Below are 14,900 nucleotides of genomic sequence, written 5' to 3'. Positions count from 1 at the left end.
AATGCATAATCTGTCTGCTCTCAGTAGGCAGTTGAAATTGCCTTTTTACTTGCTGCTAGCAAGAGCAAAAGTTATGTTTTCTCTCATTCTTGCCACATGACCCATCCCCTCTTTTCTACCAAATGTGAGGTGCATTGGGTCTTGTCATGAGTAACTGCCATCCCCAAAAGAAGATGGATGTAAGTTAATGAGCTGGTCGTTCAGAAGAAAGGCAGATCTGTTTGACAAATTCCTTTGTTTCATGAAACCCTGCCATGTGGTTCTGTGGGCTCATGAAGGTGATGCTACTCTTACACTGCTGCTGAAATTTTTATCAGTCTCCTGTTCTTTGCTCTCATACCCACAGCTGCTGGTTCAGGCACAAGTATTTCTATGGCCAAGTGATGAACTAGACTGAAAAAAATATTGGGGTCAAAATAAATGGAGATTTTATTTTTTGAAGTTTTTTTTAGGGGGGTGGGACATCACTACACAGGGTGGTGCTGCTGGCACAACCAAGGAGCAAAGTGGGGCAAGACCAGCACTTTGGTAGTCAGACTAGGTAATCACAGCACAATCGTCTGAATGCTAGGAGTTAATTTTTTCTGAGGACTTAAGAGCATGCTGTGAATGACTAATAGTGCAGTTTCTAATAGATTTTCAGCATTTCATCTGTGATCTATGATTTCAGTGTCTCATTAGTTTGATTGTCACAATATTAGCAGTTTCCTAAATGGATACTTCCACAAGCTTATGAATATGCTCATTAATTTATTTTTATGTTGTATTTTATATCATAGCTGACTCATTTATGCAAGTCACATTTTCCTTTGAGTGATACTCTTTTTTTTGCTGGTGATGATGACACATCCAGAAGTTGCAATGTGGAACATTTCTTTCACTTCTAACATTAGGTGAATTTTTAGGAAGCCTTCTAATGATATTTTTATGTAATTTTTTTTTCAGAAAGAATTTCTCTGATCACTAAAGATGAAGCGGAAGGAAGTTTGGTGACAGGTGAAGAGGCTGAGAAGGTATCGTTTTTTTAATGAGCATCTGCTTGTATAGAGCCCTTGCTGTGGAACTGAAGACTTTCTCACGTGGATAAATCTTCAGCTGAAAGATTTAATAAGAAATAAGATCCATATGAAGAAATAAGAATGTTCATTTGCCACGCAATTGAAACTTCTGCATTTCAGAGCAAAAATGCCTTAGCATGTAGTACAAGTTGTACTGTAATTGGTCTTTAAAAAGTAGCATGTATTGAAATGATCTGAAAATATCCTCTACAAAGAATAGGAACTTCAGCAACTCAGTGCAGTGCAACAGCAGAGTGCTCTTTACATATGTAAGATAACAGCAGAGTACTATTTACATACTTGAACTTCACAGAAAGAAATATGTTCTTACTGGTAGCACGAGTTCAAAATTCTAATACTTTTTTTGAAAGGTTTTGTGAACTCCAGCAGTTCAAGTTGTTGAGGCTAGTTTTCATCATACATGCAGTGATACCAATATTTTAACTTTGTGCAGCTCTTGTGGATTGGTGAACTTCATAGGTGATTAGTGGTGACCATATTAGATCCTTTTGGAAATGGGAGTTTTGGACTATTTACAGGTATAATTTCTATAGATATGTAGCATTTTAGTAACTACAGAGATGAATGAAGGATGTCCCATTTACAAAGGACTGAATTGTAACAGGCAGAATGGTGCCTTCTCTTTGGAAGGAAGCAGAATTCAGAGCTGCTGTCAAAAATTATATTTGTGTGGAGAGGAGAAGATGGATATTTTTGTACCAGGCTGCTAGTTTAGGAAAAAGGTCCTTGTATCACATACCCCCTCCGAAATTAAGACTGTGTCGAAAATCACCATTTTGCAGAGAAGTAGCTTTTATAAAAGATGCCACATTGATTTTTGCAGCTTCCAGGCCTTCTGTAAGCAATAGCCAGAAGTGGGTAGAAGTAGGTTCTCTATGATTTAGTTAATGAGTAGAAAAAGGTTGTATTTTAGAAACTGCTTTTTTCATCTGTAACAATTTACCTCAAGGTGAAGAAGGCACAGAAATTTCATGAAAATGAAAAGCTAACAAACTAGGAGTCCAGAAAGCTGAGCACACATTCAGGATACAAATGACAGAGTATGATGATACTTTTGTAGACATGAAGGACCTACTGGCTATTTATCATTACACATAAAGGTATAGAGCAACTTTTCCCCCAGTGGTGGTTTTAAAGAGTATCAGTCTTTTTATCTACTTCAAGTGCTATGAATTTATTTGGAAACTTCCTAAGACAATATTGCTCTTGAGAACTGTACTTTCTAGTCTGAAACTACCACTAATGCTCAAAAAATGTGCTAATGCTGTGAAATAGCCACTGTTCCTTAAGAAAATCTCTGCTAACCACAAAGACCTTGCAGCATACCATTGTCTTCACTGTGAGCTTGTGGTGGCTAAAAAATACTGTGCCTTCATAGGAATGCAGCACAAATAATAGAGTATCAAGGACTGGATTCACACCTGCCAGGCTAAGCTGGAGAAGGCATTTATAGGCTGACTGCAAATTTACATTTCTGTTTACCATCATCCTGCAATCACCATTTATTGCAATACAGGAAACTATTTTGTGACTGAAGGTCATTTTGTGACTGATTGAAGGTCATACAATAGCTATATCTTCCCATTAAACTGGAGAAATATGAGACATTGCATGAAATCAGTTTAGCACCACAGTTCTCTAATATGGCAGTTACCTGAACTTCCAGAGTAATTGGATTGCATCTCTTTGCTAACTAAGCAGTTGGCAATTCCAGATATTGACTAGATAAGCATCTCCCCACACACTGTCCAAATCCAAACCCAGAACTGTAATTCCCATTGGCTGTTAAGGGCTCATATGACTTTTTCATTAAGAAACTGCAAGACTGTGTATTCTTGGAGTGAGATCTGCAGGGATAGAATATTTTATCTTGGTATTGTGGGACTGCTATAAAATCTCATCCTCTTTGGTCCAATTAAACCCTGCCACAGTTTTCCTGTGTGATACAAAGCCAGCATTTTCCTAGGTCTACAGCAGATTGCAAAAGTGGTTCATTTATTTTCTGTACTGAAGGTGATACCCTTCGCTTAAGGGTTATATTAGATTTTTTCAAATATCTCCCAACAGAGTAAGATGCAAGTTTTCTTCACCTCTGTAGAGGTTATGTGCAAGCCTGTAGGTCATGGGGCTGTCTGTCAGTGTTGTTCTTTGTGACACAAAAGCCCTTTCTCTTATGTGCTGTTTACTAGCTGCTAGTAGTTGCAAGACTGTTTTGTCTGTAAGATTACAGGTTTTATAGGGTTGCTGTCTGCAGGAAAAAGGAAGACTTACCAGGCTGCTTATTAGACAGGTCAGACTTTCCTTTCTCTTTTTGCCTGTGGTAGGTTATGCATGCATATTTTCCTATCACTGAGAAATTTTTTTTTCCCTGTAATAGTGGAGATACTCTTTTTAGAGCATGAGGATGGTAGGTTAAAAGAGCAGGAATGTCAAGTGCTTTTTCTGGTTGCTTTGGGGAAGATAATGGATTTCAGCACAGCTATTATATGTAATTTGCTTTTGCATAAATGTAAAACAGGTTTTCAGAAAAAAAACCCAACTTCAGATATTCAGCATTTGATGGAAACTTCAGGTTTCAATTTACTGCAAATCTTCATTGTACATTTCTCTAGCTTTTAGCTTTCTTTGCATAATTTAGTATGAGAAAGCTGCTTGTAAATGTTTTGAAAAATGTGCTACTTCCAGAAATACCAATTGACTCTTAATTAAATGTGAAAAAAAGGAAATTGATCTGGCACAAAAAGCCTTTCAGAGCTGACAAATGTCATGAGCTTTTAGTTTCATAGTATGTGCTTTATATTACTACTCGATTAAGAACTCTTCCAACAAAAAAGATAAACAGACGTACAGCATCCTGAAATTCTAATTCCTTCTGTCATATTCCCTGCCTTTTCTTTTTCATCAGCTACAGAATCTCTACAATAAGTTAAACTCAGCATGTTAGAACATGAATGTTGTCTGTACAGTGAGATTTCTGTATTTCTCTTGGATAATGCTGGTTAGCATGTAAGAAAGGTCTGACCTTTGGTCACTGGGACAATGAGGCAGAGGTTGCCCATCCTCTGTCTTTGGTGTTACCCAAACATGATGTATTGGCTTTGCATCCTAGAGGATGAAACAGGAAAGTTAGAGTTCTACCCCACGCCTAAAGCTGTCACTGGGGTTCTAGAGAAAGATCAGAATATTTTATTTATTAAAAATAATGCTTAAGCTTTTCACACTACAAATGCATGGTCTCAGAGATTGTTGAGATGTTAATCCCATGGCCTCTTACAACCTCTCTGGCTGATACAATTGAAGTTCCCACCTGAACAGCAGCTCCCTTTTAGGAGCACAAAAGAGTTATCTAAGCAGGTATTTATAACCTGTTTAATGTGGCTATTTTCTGCTTAGCTGTTCTCTTTCATCATCTGGAGTAATAGTGAAGTTGTTTCTGACTTAAGGATGACAGGACTCCAAGTCTAAAAATGTGGCTTTTCCTCCTTAGCTTCATACCTGTGTTTTCTCGGGGGACAGGGTTGTTTCTGGCTCTGTATACTTGTTCTAGTGCATTTTAATAAGAAGAAAAAAAAGTTTTATATTAAGGATATTGGTAAAAATGTAGTAACTATGATTTTTAGACAACTGGATGCTTTTTTAAGTAAGAGTTAAGTATTGCATTTTTTCCTACCATTTTAGTGTTTTGGGTTTTTTTAGGCTAAGAGAAAATCTGTGAAATAATTTGGAGGTGGTTGTACTCCAGATATTGCCTATGTTTGTTTTCAGTTTTTATAGTATCTGAGCAACTTACCTTTCTCTTCTGTTTATGAATGTCATGCTTTAAGTGAAGGGCATATGGTAAGTTGTATCAGCAGCTATGGCAATGTAATTTTACATAATGAATTTTCCATTTTTGAGACTGGCATTCCAACCATCTTGCATGTTATAGGGTTTTTTTTAAATTCATATCATTGTTCATTTGGTAAATGTTAATTAAATTAAATGGGGAAGCTTATAAGTTCAACACAGAACTAGAATGCTGTATGTAGGAAATGTCTCAAAGAAGCCCTTGGTCACTCTCATGTATGTACTCATATCATTGGGGGCATTTTGTTATCTGTCCCTGAGCATTTTGTAGCTACACACAATATTTTTGAAGAACATAAACCTGGTCAAACTGAAATGAATAAAATTTCCATCTAATCCAGAATCCAATTTGACACTGGACAAAAAGGGATGGGTAGAGAAAAATGCATAGTCCCAGGCTGCAGCTACTGATGCCTCAAAAACTTCTCATGCCTGAGGTTGTTTCTGTGGGCTTAGTAGACTGCAAATGATTTCTCTTCTTTATCTTTATCTCCCCCCAAGTCTAGGGAATAATATTTGCAGCATCCTTGTCACAGGGTGTTCTACAGCCTAACAATGTGTTGTCTCAAGAACTGTATACTTATGTCTGGTTTTTCACACTTCACCATAAAATCCTTTAAAAGCAAGTCTTACAAAGTTTTGTGTAGTTTAATATGGTTTTGGATGGTGGAAACCAGAAAACACTTCCTTCCTGGTTTTTAATTTCAGGTGGCTTTGTTTTGATATACAGAAGAGACATTCTGTTAATTTAACATTAAAGGCTCTCAGTTTTGTCAGTATTACATAAATACTTTTTTTTTTTTTTTTTTGTTTTGTTTTGTTTTGTTTTGTTTTGTTTTGTTTTTTTTTTTTGTAGTTCTTGGCTCCAAAAGAACAGAAAAATGAAACTCTGCCTCCTACAGATGAAGGTGGTGATGTTGATGATCTGGTGAGTACCATAAAGATGTCGTGTGTAACTAGTACAGTTACTTTAGAATTAAGCTCTAAGTGAAAGGTGCAACAAGAGAGCCAAATGCTTCTTAAAGCAGTAGATATTAGGGTGCATGACTTAGCCCACACTCAGGGAATTGAATCAGAAGGGCCATATGAAATTGCTATTGTAAAACTTAGCCAGGTGTGTAATTTCATGATGGCAAATACTGTGTGATGTACTAACATAGGTGTTTACAGGGGTGAAATGTGTCCTCTGTTATGCATCAAAAGAGCCAGTGAGCCATTCATTTAACAGTGGATTGGTATAATTTACTATAATAGCATTTTAAAGGTTTATAGATCTTGAACAGCTAGTTATGTGGGTTAAAGACTAAAAAACATTTTTAAAAAGATGTTTTGATTTTTTGAATTAAACTTCTCTATATAGGCTTGCTGAAATTCAAGGATAGCAGGCTTTTTAATAAATATTTTAGCCATCTTTTACAGGCTGACTCATTACAAATCTGTCTCCAAGGCTCAAGCTGGTGGTGTAGATGGTTTTAAAGAAGCTTCGATAACAGACAGATTTCTACATTTGGACTGTACTTTAAAAAATCTAGAAATTGCACAGATGATTGTGTGAAGATGAGGTTTGTTTTTGGACCTTACGGAAGATTAGTTGCAATCTATTCTTTGCAATCTATTTATGTTACATGATAAGGATTCCCAAATTTGCTTGGTTTTCTCAGCACTAAACATGTGTAAGAAATAACTTCAACTCTGCTTCTTTCAAATCTGTTTCTTCTGTTTGCAGCTGGACATGATGTGACCAGTGATACATGGTGACTATAGAAGCAAAGTTTTGGAAGAGATGTCTCTGTGAGATGGGACCAAAAAAGATGCTAATGAGAAGACAGTACATCCATCTTTATTTTCTCAAATGAGAACAGAAATCCCAGGAACGTTTCCAGCTGGTATAAATGGCATCTGACTTTCAAAACTAGAACACAAGATTGAAATTGTGTGAAGTATTTGGGAAGTAATGATACCTTTAAGGCATCTTTTTTTTTTCTTTAGAACTTGTCCTTTGCATTGCTTTAAGCTGAACACTACTAAATTTAATGAGAATCTGTTCTGATGCCTGAAATTCTTGTTATATTGCCTGGGAAGGAAAACAGAAATATCACAGCAAGGTTACCAGGTAATACTGAATATTTAGTGGAGGTAACCCTATAGGTTTATTGTTACAGAAGGGGAAAAGTCTGTTATTTTCATGCTTTAAAGAAACCAACCAACCAACTCAAATAAACAAAAAACAAGATAGAGCAAAAAAAGCCCAACAAAGCACCATGAAAACCACCACAGAGGCTTGTGGGAAAAAATTCTAGGCCAGGGACTCAGAAGTTAATAGTTTGAAATACAAACTATTAATACAACAGATTCTAAAGCACATAGCAGAGCCAGGTGCGTTGATTTTGCCACACTGACCCCAGATCTGTAATTACAGTCATCTCTGTGCTACAGGTTCTCTATCTGTCAGCTCAGCAGCAGCCCAAGCTCTCTGTCCCTTTCTGTTACACATTTTCCTGTTTCATATGATGGGATTTTTGATTTTTTTTAGACTTCTAACTAGTGCCATTACTGTAGATGCTCCTGGTGCTAAAAGGAGAATTAATCAGTTCTGTGTCTATTCCATACACTGCTGAGAGCTGCTAACCCAGAGCAGAATCCCTCAAAGCTGTGCACTGACAGCTGTGATAGGTAAGTGCTAATAGTTAATGCTGGTAACCAGGATGGAGTAATGTCTACACAGAGCAATCCAAACTGGTCAAATACTGCTTAGAAAGAGACGTTCAAGTCTGATTACAGAGCTGAAGAGACAGTAAGGACACCTTCACACATGTTTGTCTGTTAGAACCAGATTCATTCCTTTAAAAGCTGTTGTTTCATTATTATAAATGTATAAACATACTGTGCAAAATGGTATTAAGATCACAAAAAAGGAAAAATCATGATCTGTAGTTGCAAAATGTTGTGGAATATTTGCACTTTATACTGGCCAGCAGCTCCTGTCTGGGAAATAGCAATTGCTTTTTGTCCCTACTTCCTTACACAGCAACCTACTCTCTCCTGTTTTACATCCTGTCCTGACTGAGTTGAAAGCATTTTTCAAATGCAGATGGCAGGGGGCATCTGCAAATGCAGACCTTTATAGATTTTGTATCACCAGAAGTTATTTTTTTCAACTGTAAATAAGGATTATTTGATCAGTGTTTTAAAGGCCAATATATGGAGTATACTGGCTGGGGGTTTCTTTTACACTTTATTTTTTTTGTTTAATAAAAACATTTTAAAGGTCGGGTTTTGTCTTCAGAGCCATGTTTGTTAAAATCAGGTGACTACTTATGCAGTACCTAAAGGAAACTATCAAAAGCCCCTTTTCTGGGCCTACAATGCAAACATTGAATATCAAAATTCCCTTTGCAGAAGCAGAGTATACTTATTCTATTCGTTATGAACTCTAAACTTTGCAACACCCCAGTACAGTAGTTTTTACTATATTGCAGTGATGATGAGAAAATCTTGGGTCAAGACCACACAGAATATAGAACCTGGTGACCAGAATATGGAGTTACTTTGTTTATTTTTATTTAGTTGACCACATTTCTAGAGTGTATTGCTTCTGTCAAGGAATATACATTTCGTTCATGGAGAATTGCTGCATGGATCTTCTTGCTACCTGTACAGCACAATATGTACAGGTAGGCTCAGTGTGGTGATTGAGTTGCTAGTACTGAGAAGAGGAATGAGAATTTATGACTCAAAATAAATAAAAGTGAATTATTGGAAGGCAAGAAAAGCATCTTTCATTCTGCCCAGGCTTCTGAGTTCAGTCTTCAGAAGTTTCTGATCTTGGTGAGGGTCTGTCACACCAGCAGCCTGATTTTACATTTGTTCTTTAGCAAAGGGCCAGCTTTCATGTTCTCATTCAATGACTGGAAGAGATCTTACATTTAGTTTAAGCTCACATTTTCAGTTACAAAGTCTGACTTACTGTTTAGTGGGCTGACTCAGTGTTTACACTGAGAATTCTCATTTTCAATTGCCACACTGACCAGTCCTCAGAAGCACTGGAGCAGTTAGTTGTTCACTTCAAAAGCAGCTATAAAGGAAGCATAAAGTGCATTTGCTTTCCTGCAAGCAGCAGAACATAATGTACTTTATAGGCAGAGAAATTATCAGAGGATCTACAAAAAAGAAGACTGTGAAGACTTCCTTAATTAGAAGGGGGGTGTGGACTAAAAAAAATATTTTGTAGTGTGGACTTGGTGAGGTGAAGAATATCCAAAAGTATTATACCAGAAAGGGTAAGTAATATGTGAGGGAGCTGGGACCATAGCATGGAACTGAGAGTACTCCACAGAAAAGGACAAATACTGGGTTTGGGAGTCATAGAGGAAGAGTAAAACACTTCTGGTTACAATATACTGTGAATCTGTAATTATCTAGGCTATATCAATTCTGCACAAAGCATTTTGCTCTGTCACTGGGTAATGAGGTCTGCTACCTATTATGCAGTTCTCAAGTTTGGTCTCATTCCTTTTGTACTCAGAAACCACATTTGTCCTCATGGACAGTTGTCAATATGCCACAGTAATAAAAAATAACTTCTAGAATACTACATAGTTGAAGACTTGAGAGTTGTGTGATATTAATCAGGTTGAAATGAATGTCAGGTCAACAGTATGATGTCAACATGTGTGGAGAATTCTGAAAGCAAGGCTTCATCTCTACCCTTAGAATGTGGCACAGAAGTATTACACATGCCGTCAAAACACTTCTAATGTGAAGAGACCTGTTCTGCTGCACTGTGGTCTCTTAGTGGCAGAGTGAATTTGCATCTTGCTAACTTTCCTGGTATTTGGGTTTTGACAGAATTGTCTGTTTGATGTTGGAGCAGGATCTTTGGAATTAGAAAATGAGGAAGGAGAATCAGTTATCTCAGTTGTGAATTCTAAAGACACAGGCCATTTTTGTAGTCTGCGTTTGCACACGATAAAAGGCAAGGGAGGAATTCCCTTGTGATCTCAGTAGGGTTGGGGATAATCTGGAAAGAAGAGTTTTGACTTGGCATGTTGCTAAGCTGGCAAATACACTGTTAGATGTTGCTGCTGTTCTTGTAAGGGTGGGTTTGGATTTGTTCAGCCTCACCACTGTCAGTGTGAAATAAGCAGTTAAATTTAGCTGTTGTTTTTTGACAGTGGAAAACTCACTTCCACTACATTTTCGCTCTGCTTCCTTTCCCCTTCCATCTTCATTCTTCTCTTGGTACCATTACAGTAGTGGAGCACAGTGCTGGGAGTACTTGTGAATGTCTGATGTAGGAAACCTCCAAGTTTTCTTGTGTCTCTTTTGAGATGTAGGGTTATAAAGATTTTTTAAAAACTCAAAATGTTCCCAGTACTAGCAGGGGACTGGAGGCCCACCCAGGCTTTTGTTTCTTAATTCTTTGAAGAACTACCACATAGAAAAAGCAGTTCTTTTAGCAAACCCTCACCACTTAAAGGTGCTGGTAAAGTAAGGCAGCACTGACTTCTGCAAGAGGTGACTTGTCTTTCTGGGGGTGGAGTTTGTGTATAGCATTTCTCTGCACTCTTTTGAGGGCAGCTCTAGAAGAAGTTCTGTACCAGTTTGGACTCTTCTTTTCTTGCATGAAAATTTTAGAGGAATAGATTACCACACATTAAAGAAAATAAAGGAAACCAGAACAGGTGAACTTTTCTTTTGTAATACTATTATATTCTGATTTGAAGGTCTGAAATAGATACATTTAAAAAGGCAAGGCTGTGATTTTTAGCCTTTCATACCTTTCCCAAAGGATCAAAACCCACATTGAACTCTGCATAAAAAATTGGCATAGAGATACTCTTTACAAGAAAATTACTTGGAAAACATTTGAACAAAGTTTAGCTTGAAGTTTGATCGTATCTTCCCATGCAGCAAGTTCTGGTAAGTGGAAAGATTATGTCCCTCTCTACCTTCCCTCTTCTACTGTTCTGGAATAATGCTTGCTTTTATGAAAATATCTAAACAGGATCTAGAAAACCTCTCAATTTTGTCTTTACAAACAGGCATAACTTTAGTGCATCTGTGAGATGAGTACCTTAAAATAGACTCTTTCCTCATCTGACTCTGCACATACTGTACTTTAGTGACTTAAGCTGGATAGAAATTAATCTGCTGCTTCCCAATAAACTTTGTGAAGACAGCATGACTAAGACATAGTAAAATTAATTCTGTTCCTTCTGATGCTTCCCCAGTACAAGTCTCAACAGCTGACCATCAAAACACCTCTTTTGCCAGCAACCTAAAATACTTACAGTACTTTTTACTGTTACCAAATAATGAATTATTCCACAGCACTAAAAAGTATTCAGGTTTGGTCGCATATATATTTACTGGTGTATTAATTCTTAGGACCTCTCCCTATGCACCAAGTCAGCTGTATGGACTACTGTGAAAGTTTGGGGACTCTATAATGGAGTTATTAGGTTGACCATGGAAATACATTCACTGTTGCTTTAAATATATCAAACCAAAGGATTGTTTTTCTTCATGGTCTTACTGAGTTCCAACTCTGTCTCATCCTTTCTTCCTATTTTAACATACAATAATAGGCAGTAATAACTGTCATTTTCTTTTCCTCCAGAAGGGAGTGAATCTTGCAGCTTTCAAGATATTATCAGAAAACAGAAATACCTCCAATGTAGGGTATAACTAGAAACATTTTCTGTCTGCTGTCTGAGACAATGCATAAGAGGAGCACAAGCCCCTGAGGAGACCAACTGTGGTGCAGGTATTTTTGCCTGAAGCATGTGGATCAGACATAATGCTAGAAAAAGAAAGGTAAAATAGCTGTTAGTACCTGATTGCTGGAGTTTTATATGACTGGGATGTATGAGAATGCCTTCTCCAGCTTGCTAATGCAAGTAGTCAAATGACAAATGTTCTCTCCCCGTGGAGTGAGTACATCTGCAGTGTGAACAAATGGCCCCTATGCTGACTTTTCACAAGAGTTACAGGAGCTGTATCAGAATGCTTAGGGACCCTTTACTTAGTGAAAAAAGAGGGAGTGGGGTGGAGAGAATTTTTTTCCTTTGGTCCCGAGCAGGCCAGCATCGAAGGTCCTGATCTGAATGGGTGAGAGCCTGGCAAGAACATTTTCCTTTGATGGCTTAATACTGTGTGAGTCCTGTGTGAATTTGATCTCCTAGTCCACAGTTGTCCTGAATGCTGAGACGGTGTAATTTCTCTGCTTGCAAAGGATGAAAATGGCTCAGCAAAGGTGAGCTGAGAAATCATATGAACTTTGTCTAGTGATTGTGATGTAGATTCCTCCCTGTTACTCCTTAGGAACTTTCAGTAGTTGCCACCTGTAGGATCTCTACATTTCAGCTTAACACCAAGGTTTAGGAAGCTAAATGCTCTCCAAGAAGAGCATAGCATAAGTGATAGTAATCCACCTTTCACAGAACTGTCCTGGGTACTGTACAAATTTGTATATCATCTGAATCCCACCTTTAACTAACATCTGATCTTCTAGCAGCTCAACTTGCTGATTCACTTCATTTTCTTGGGCAGGCAGGGGGGAATTCATCAACGATAACATCAGCCAGCAGGTATATCCTTTTTCTCCCTGAGTAAGAGGAATAAAGATTTTGGGAAGGAAAGCTGGTTTGGTGATGGGGAAATTGCATATGCTATCACTTAAAGTGCCAGGACTATCAGTGTGTTTTGTAGCTATTAAGCCATTGATTAGTAGCAACAGTAACATTGTCTTTGGATAATGCACTTACTGCAGATATGCCTTGAAGAGGCAGAGAGAGGGAGGGTTTCTGTCTAGTACTTTTGCTGGCTAACAAACAAGGAAAACCTGGAGCACCTGCACTTACAGGGACCATATGCATAACTAAGCTGGGTGGGCTTGCTGCATGTTGTTTGTAAGGGGTCTGTGGCTTTGTCACAAGGGGTGGCTCAGAACTGTGAGATCTGGTGGTCAGGCTTCTTGGAAGATAAAGGAGGTGCTCCAGAAGAGGTGAGTTCTATAACAGGTGAATCCTCAATGATTCCATCTAAATCAACCTGTAAATTAAACAGTAAGAGAAACAGGCTGTGTCCTCCATAGCTACATTAAAATTTTCTCATTGTTTTTATTTTCTAAGAATATAAGAGAGCTAATATGGTTCACTAGTTGAGGACAGCAACAGTAGGGTTTTATGCCTAGTTCTGTTGAAGGCTCATTAGGGATCATTTATTCACAGTTTCACAGAATATCCTGAGTTCACAGGGACACACAGGGGTGATCGAGTCCAACTTTTAAGTGAGTGGCCCATACAGGCAGTGAACCCACAACCTTGGTGGTGTTAGCACCATGCTCTGACCAAAAATCTCTCCACCTGTTGATTATTCTCCCTCTGTAATTGGGGAAAGTTGTTTACTTATGATATCTCCCAGGGAAGGCAGATGCAAGACTTTTGATAAGACTTTGGTTGGATGAGACTTCATATACAGAAGGTATGTCAGTGCAGAAGGTTTATGACAGAAGGTTTGGGGGGATGGGAATAAATGAAGAAAAAAAACCGAGTTATTGTGATGTTCCCTGGGCATGAGGAGAACATGATCATTAGTCTTGAGGAGAAATGGAACAGTGGGAGTTCCATTAAGTGTCCCACAGGCACAAGGAATATATGGGAAGCAGACATTAAACAGACAAAGACTGAGGTATTCTGGAGAAATGGAGAAGCATACCACTTAATGACTTTGAAAGGCAAGGAGAGGAAACAGATGAGGTTTCAAAGCTGATTATTGGAAAGAACAGCCTTTCTATATCTCTTTTCACATTCCAGAAAGAATGATCTGTTTTACATAATGAGCATTTACTTATGGTTCTCCCAGACACACACACACTGACCTATTTAAAAATGCAAATGGTCATGAAGTTCCCTTCGGGCAGCAGTGACAAAATCAATGTAGAAGGAATAGGGTTAGTCCAGCAAGACAAGATGTAATTGTGTTGTAGTTTGTCTGCAAGAGATTTCTCTGCAGTCCTCAGGAAATAGGAGCAATATAGGCTTTAGCATTCAAATTACTCACAGCTCAAGGTTTACACATGAGATTGTGTATAATCTCTGTTAACCTAAAGCTGATGATGATTCAGAAGTAAGAATTGTGATGAGACAGAGGACATGTGAAAAGGAACAAACATGATGAGAGAAAAACATGCAAGAATGACCTTTTGCTATCCACAGGTCACTGTAACTTAAACTACAAGAATGACACATACCCAAGGGGGCTACTCGAAATCATGGGAACCACATTATGGATATATGTTACAGATTGAATGTGTGCTGGAAGGCAGGACCAGCTTCACCTCCTAGACAGCTGTGTAGTCCTCAAGGGAAGATTATTTTGCAGAATCTACTTCTTCACAGAAGAGATGTGGGCAGAGAGAGATTTATCGTGGAGTAAAGAGAATTGAAACACCAAGTCACAACTGCATAGAGAAAACGTATGTTAGGTCTCCAAAGCAAAATAATATCCTCCTCTGAAGTTTAACTGCTGGAGTTTTTGTGCAGGAACTTCCTTGTGATGGAATCTGGTCTTTAAGTTGCTAGTATCTGATCTTGAAAAATTGCTCTAGGTCAGGCTGCAAATGGTTTGTGGCTGGTACAAAAACTCATCCTATGGGACGAGCGAAACTGCAGAAAATATGGTTCTATCATTCACTTAGTAGCTGCAGAATGGCAGGAATTGTTGGGATGTAATTCTATACTTTGTTAGGCTTTAAGTCATAGAATAGTTTGGGTTGGAAGGTGTGATAGGCACATTGTTTGTAAGGCATCTGAGTGGGGCTGTGGCCCAGCCTCATCCCCAGTGGGCACAGCTGTGAGCAGCAGGTGAGCAGCACTGACAGCAATGAGCCATGGAGTGCCCAGGGGCACTGAGCAACCACCAAAGGGAGCAGAGAGCACACATGAGGGGGATAAAAGGTTGGGCTAAAGA

At 38.3% G+C, this 14,900-nt stretch overlaps 1 protein-coding gene across 1 annotated transcript in view; it reads left to right on the top strand.

The window, feature by feature from the left end:
• The window catches only part of XRCC5 (X-ray repair cross complementing 5), a 50,166-nt gene extending 41,487 nt beyond the window's left edge, over window positions 1-8,679 (top strand). Inside the window, exons 19-21 of the mRNA XM_041409221.1 lie at window positions 946-1,013; window positions 5,782-5,853; window positions 6,652-8,679. Of these exons, the coding sequence (XP_041265155.1) occupies window positions 946-1,013; window positions 5,782-5,853; window positions 6,652-6,666 (155 nt within the window). The 3' untranslated portion in view covers window positions 6,667-8,679. The remainder of the gene's footprint in view (window positions 1-945; window positions 1,014-5,781; window positions 5,854-6,651) is intronic.
• The last annotated feature ends 6,221 nt before the right edge of the window (window positions 8,680-14,900 follow it).

Source organism: Onychostruthus taczanowskii, unplaced genomic scaffold, assembly GCF_017590055.1.
Source record: "Onychostruthus taczanowskii isolate IOZ18803 unplaced genomic scaffold, ASM1759005v1 scaffold10, whole genome shotgun sequence".
Lineage (NCBI taxonomy): Eukaryota > Metazoa > Chordata > Aves > Passeriformes > Passeridae > Onychostruthus > Onychostruthus taczanowskii.
Note: the sequence above shows the minus strand (reverse complement) of the source record. Positions and strands in the feature narration are given on the sequence as shown.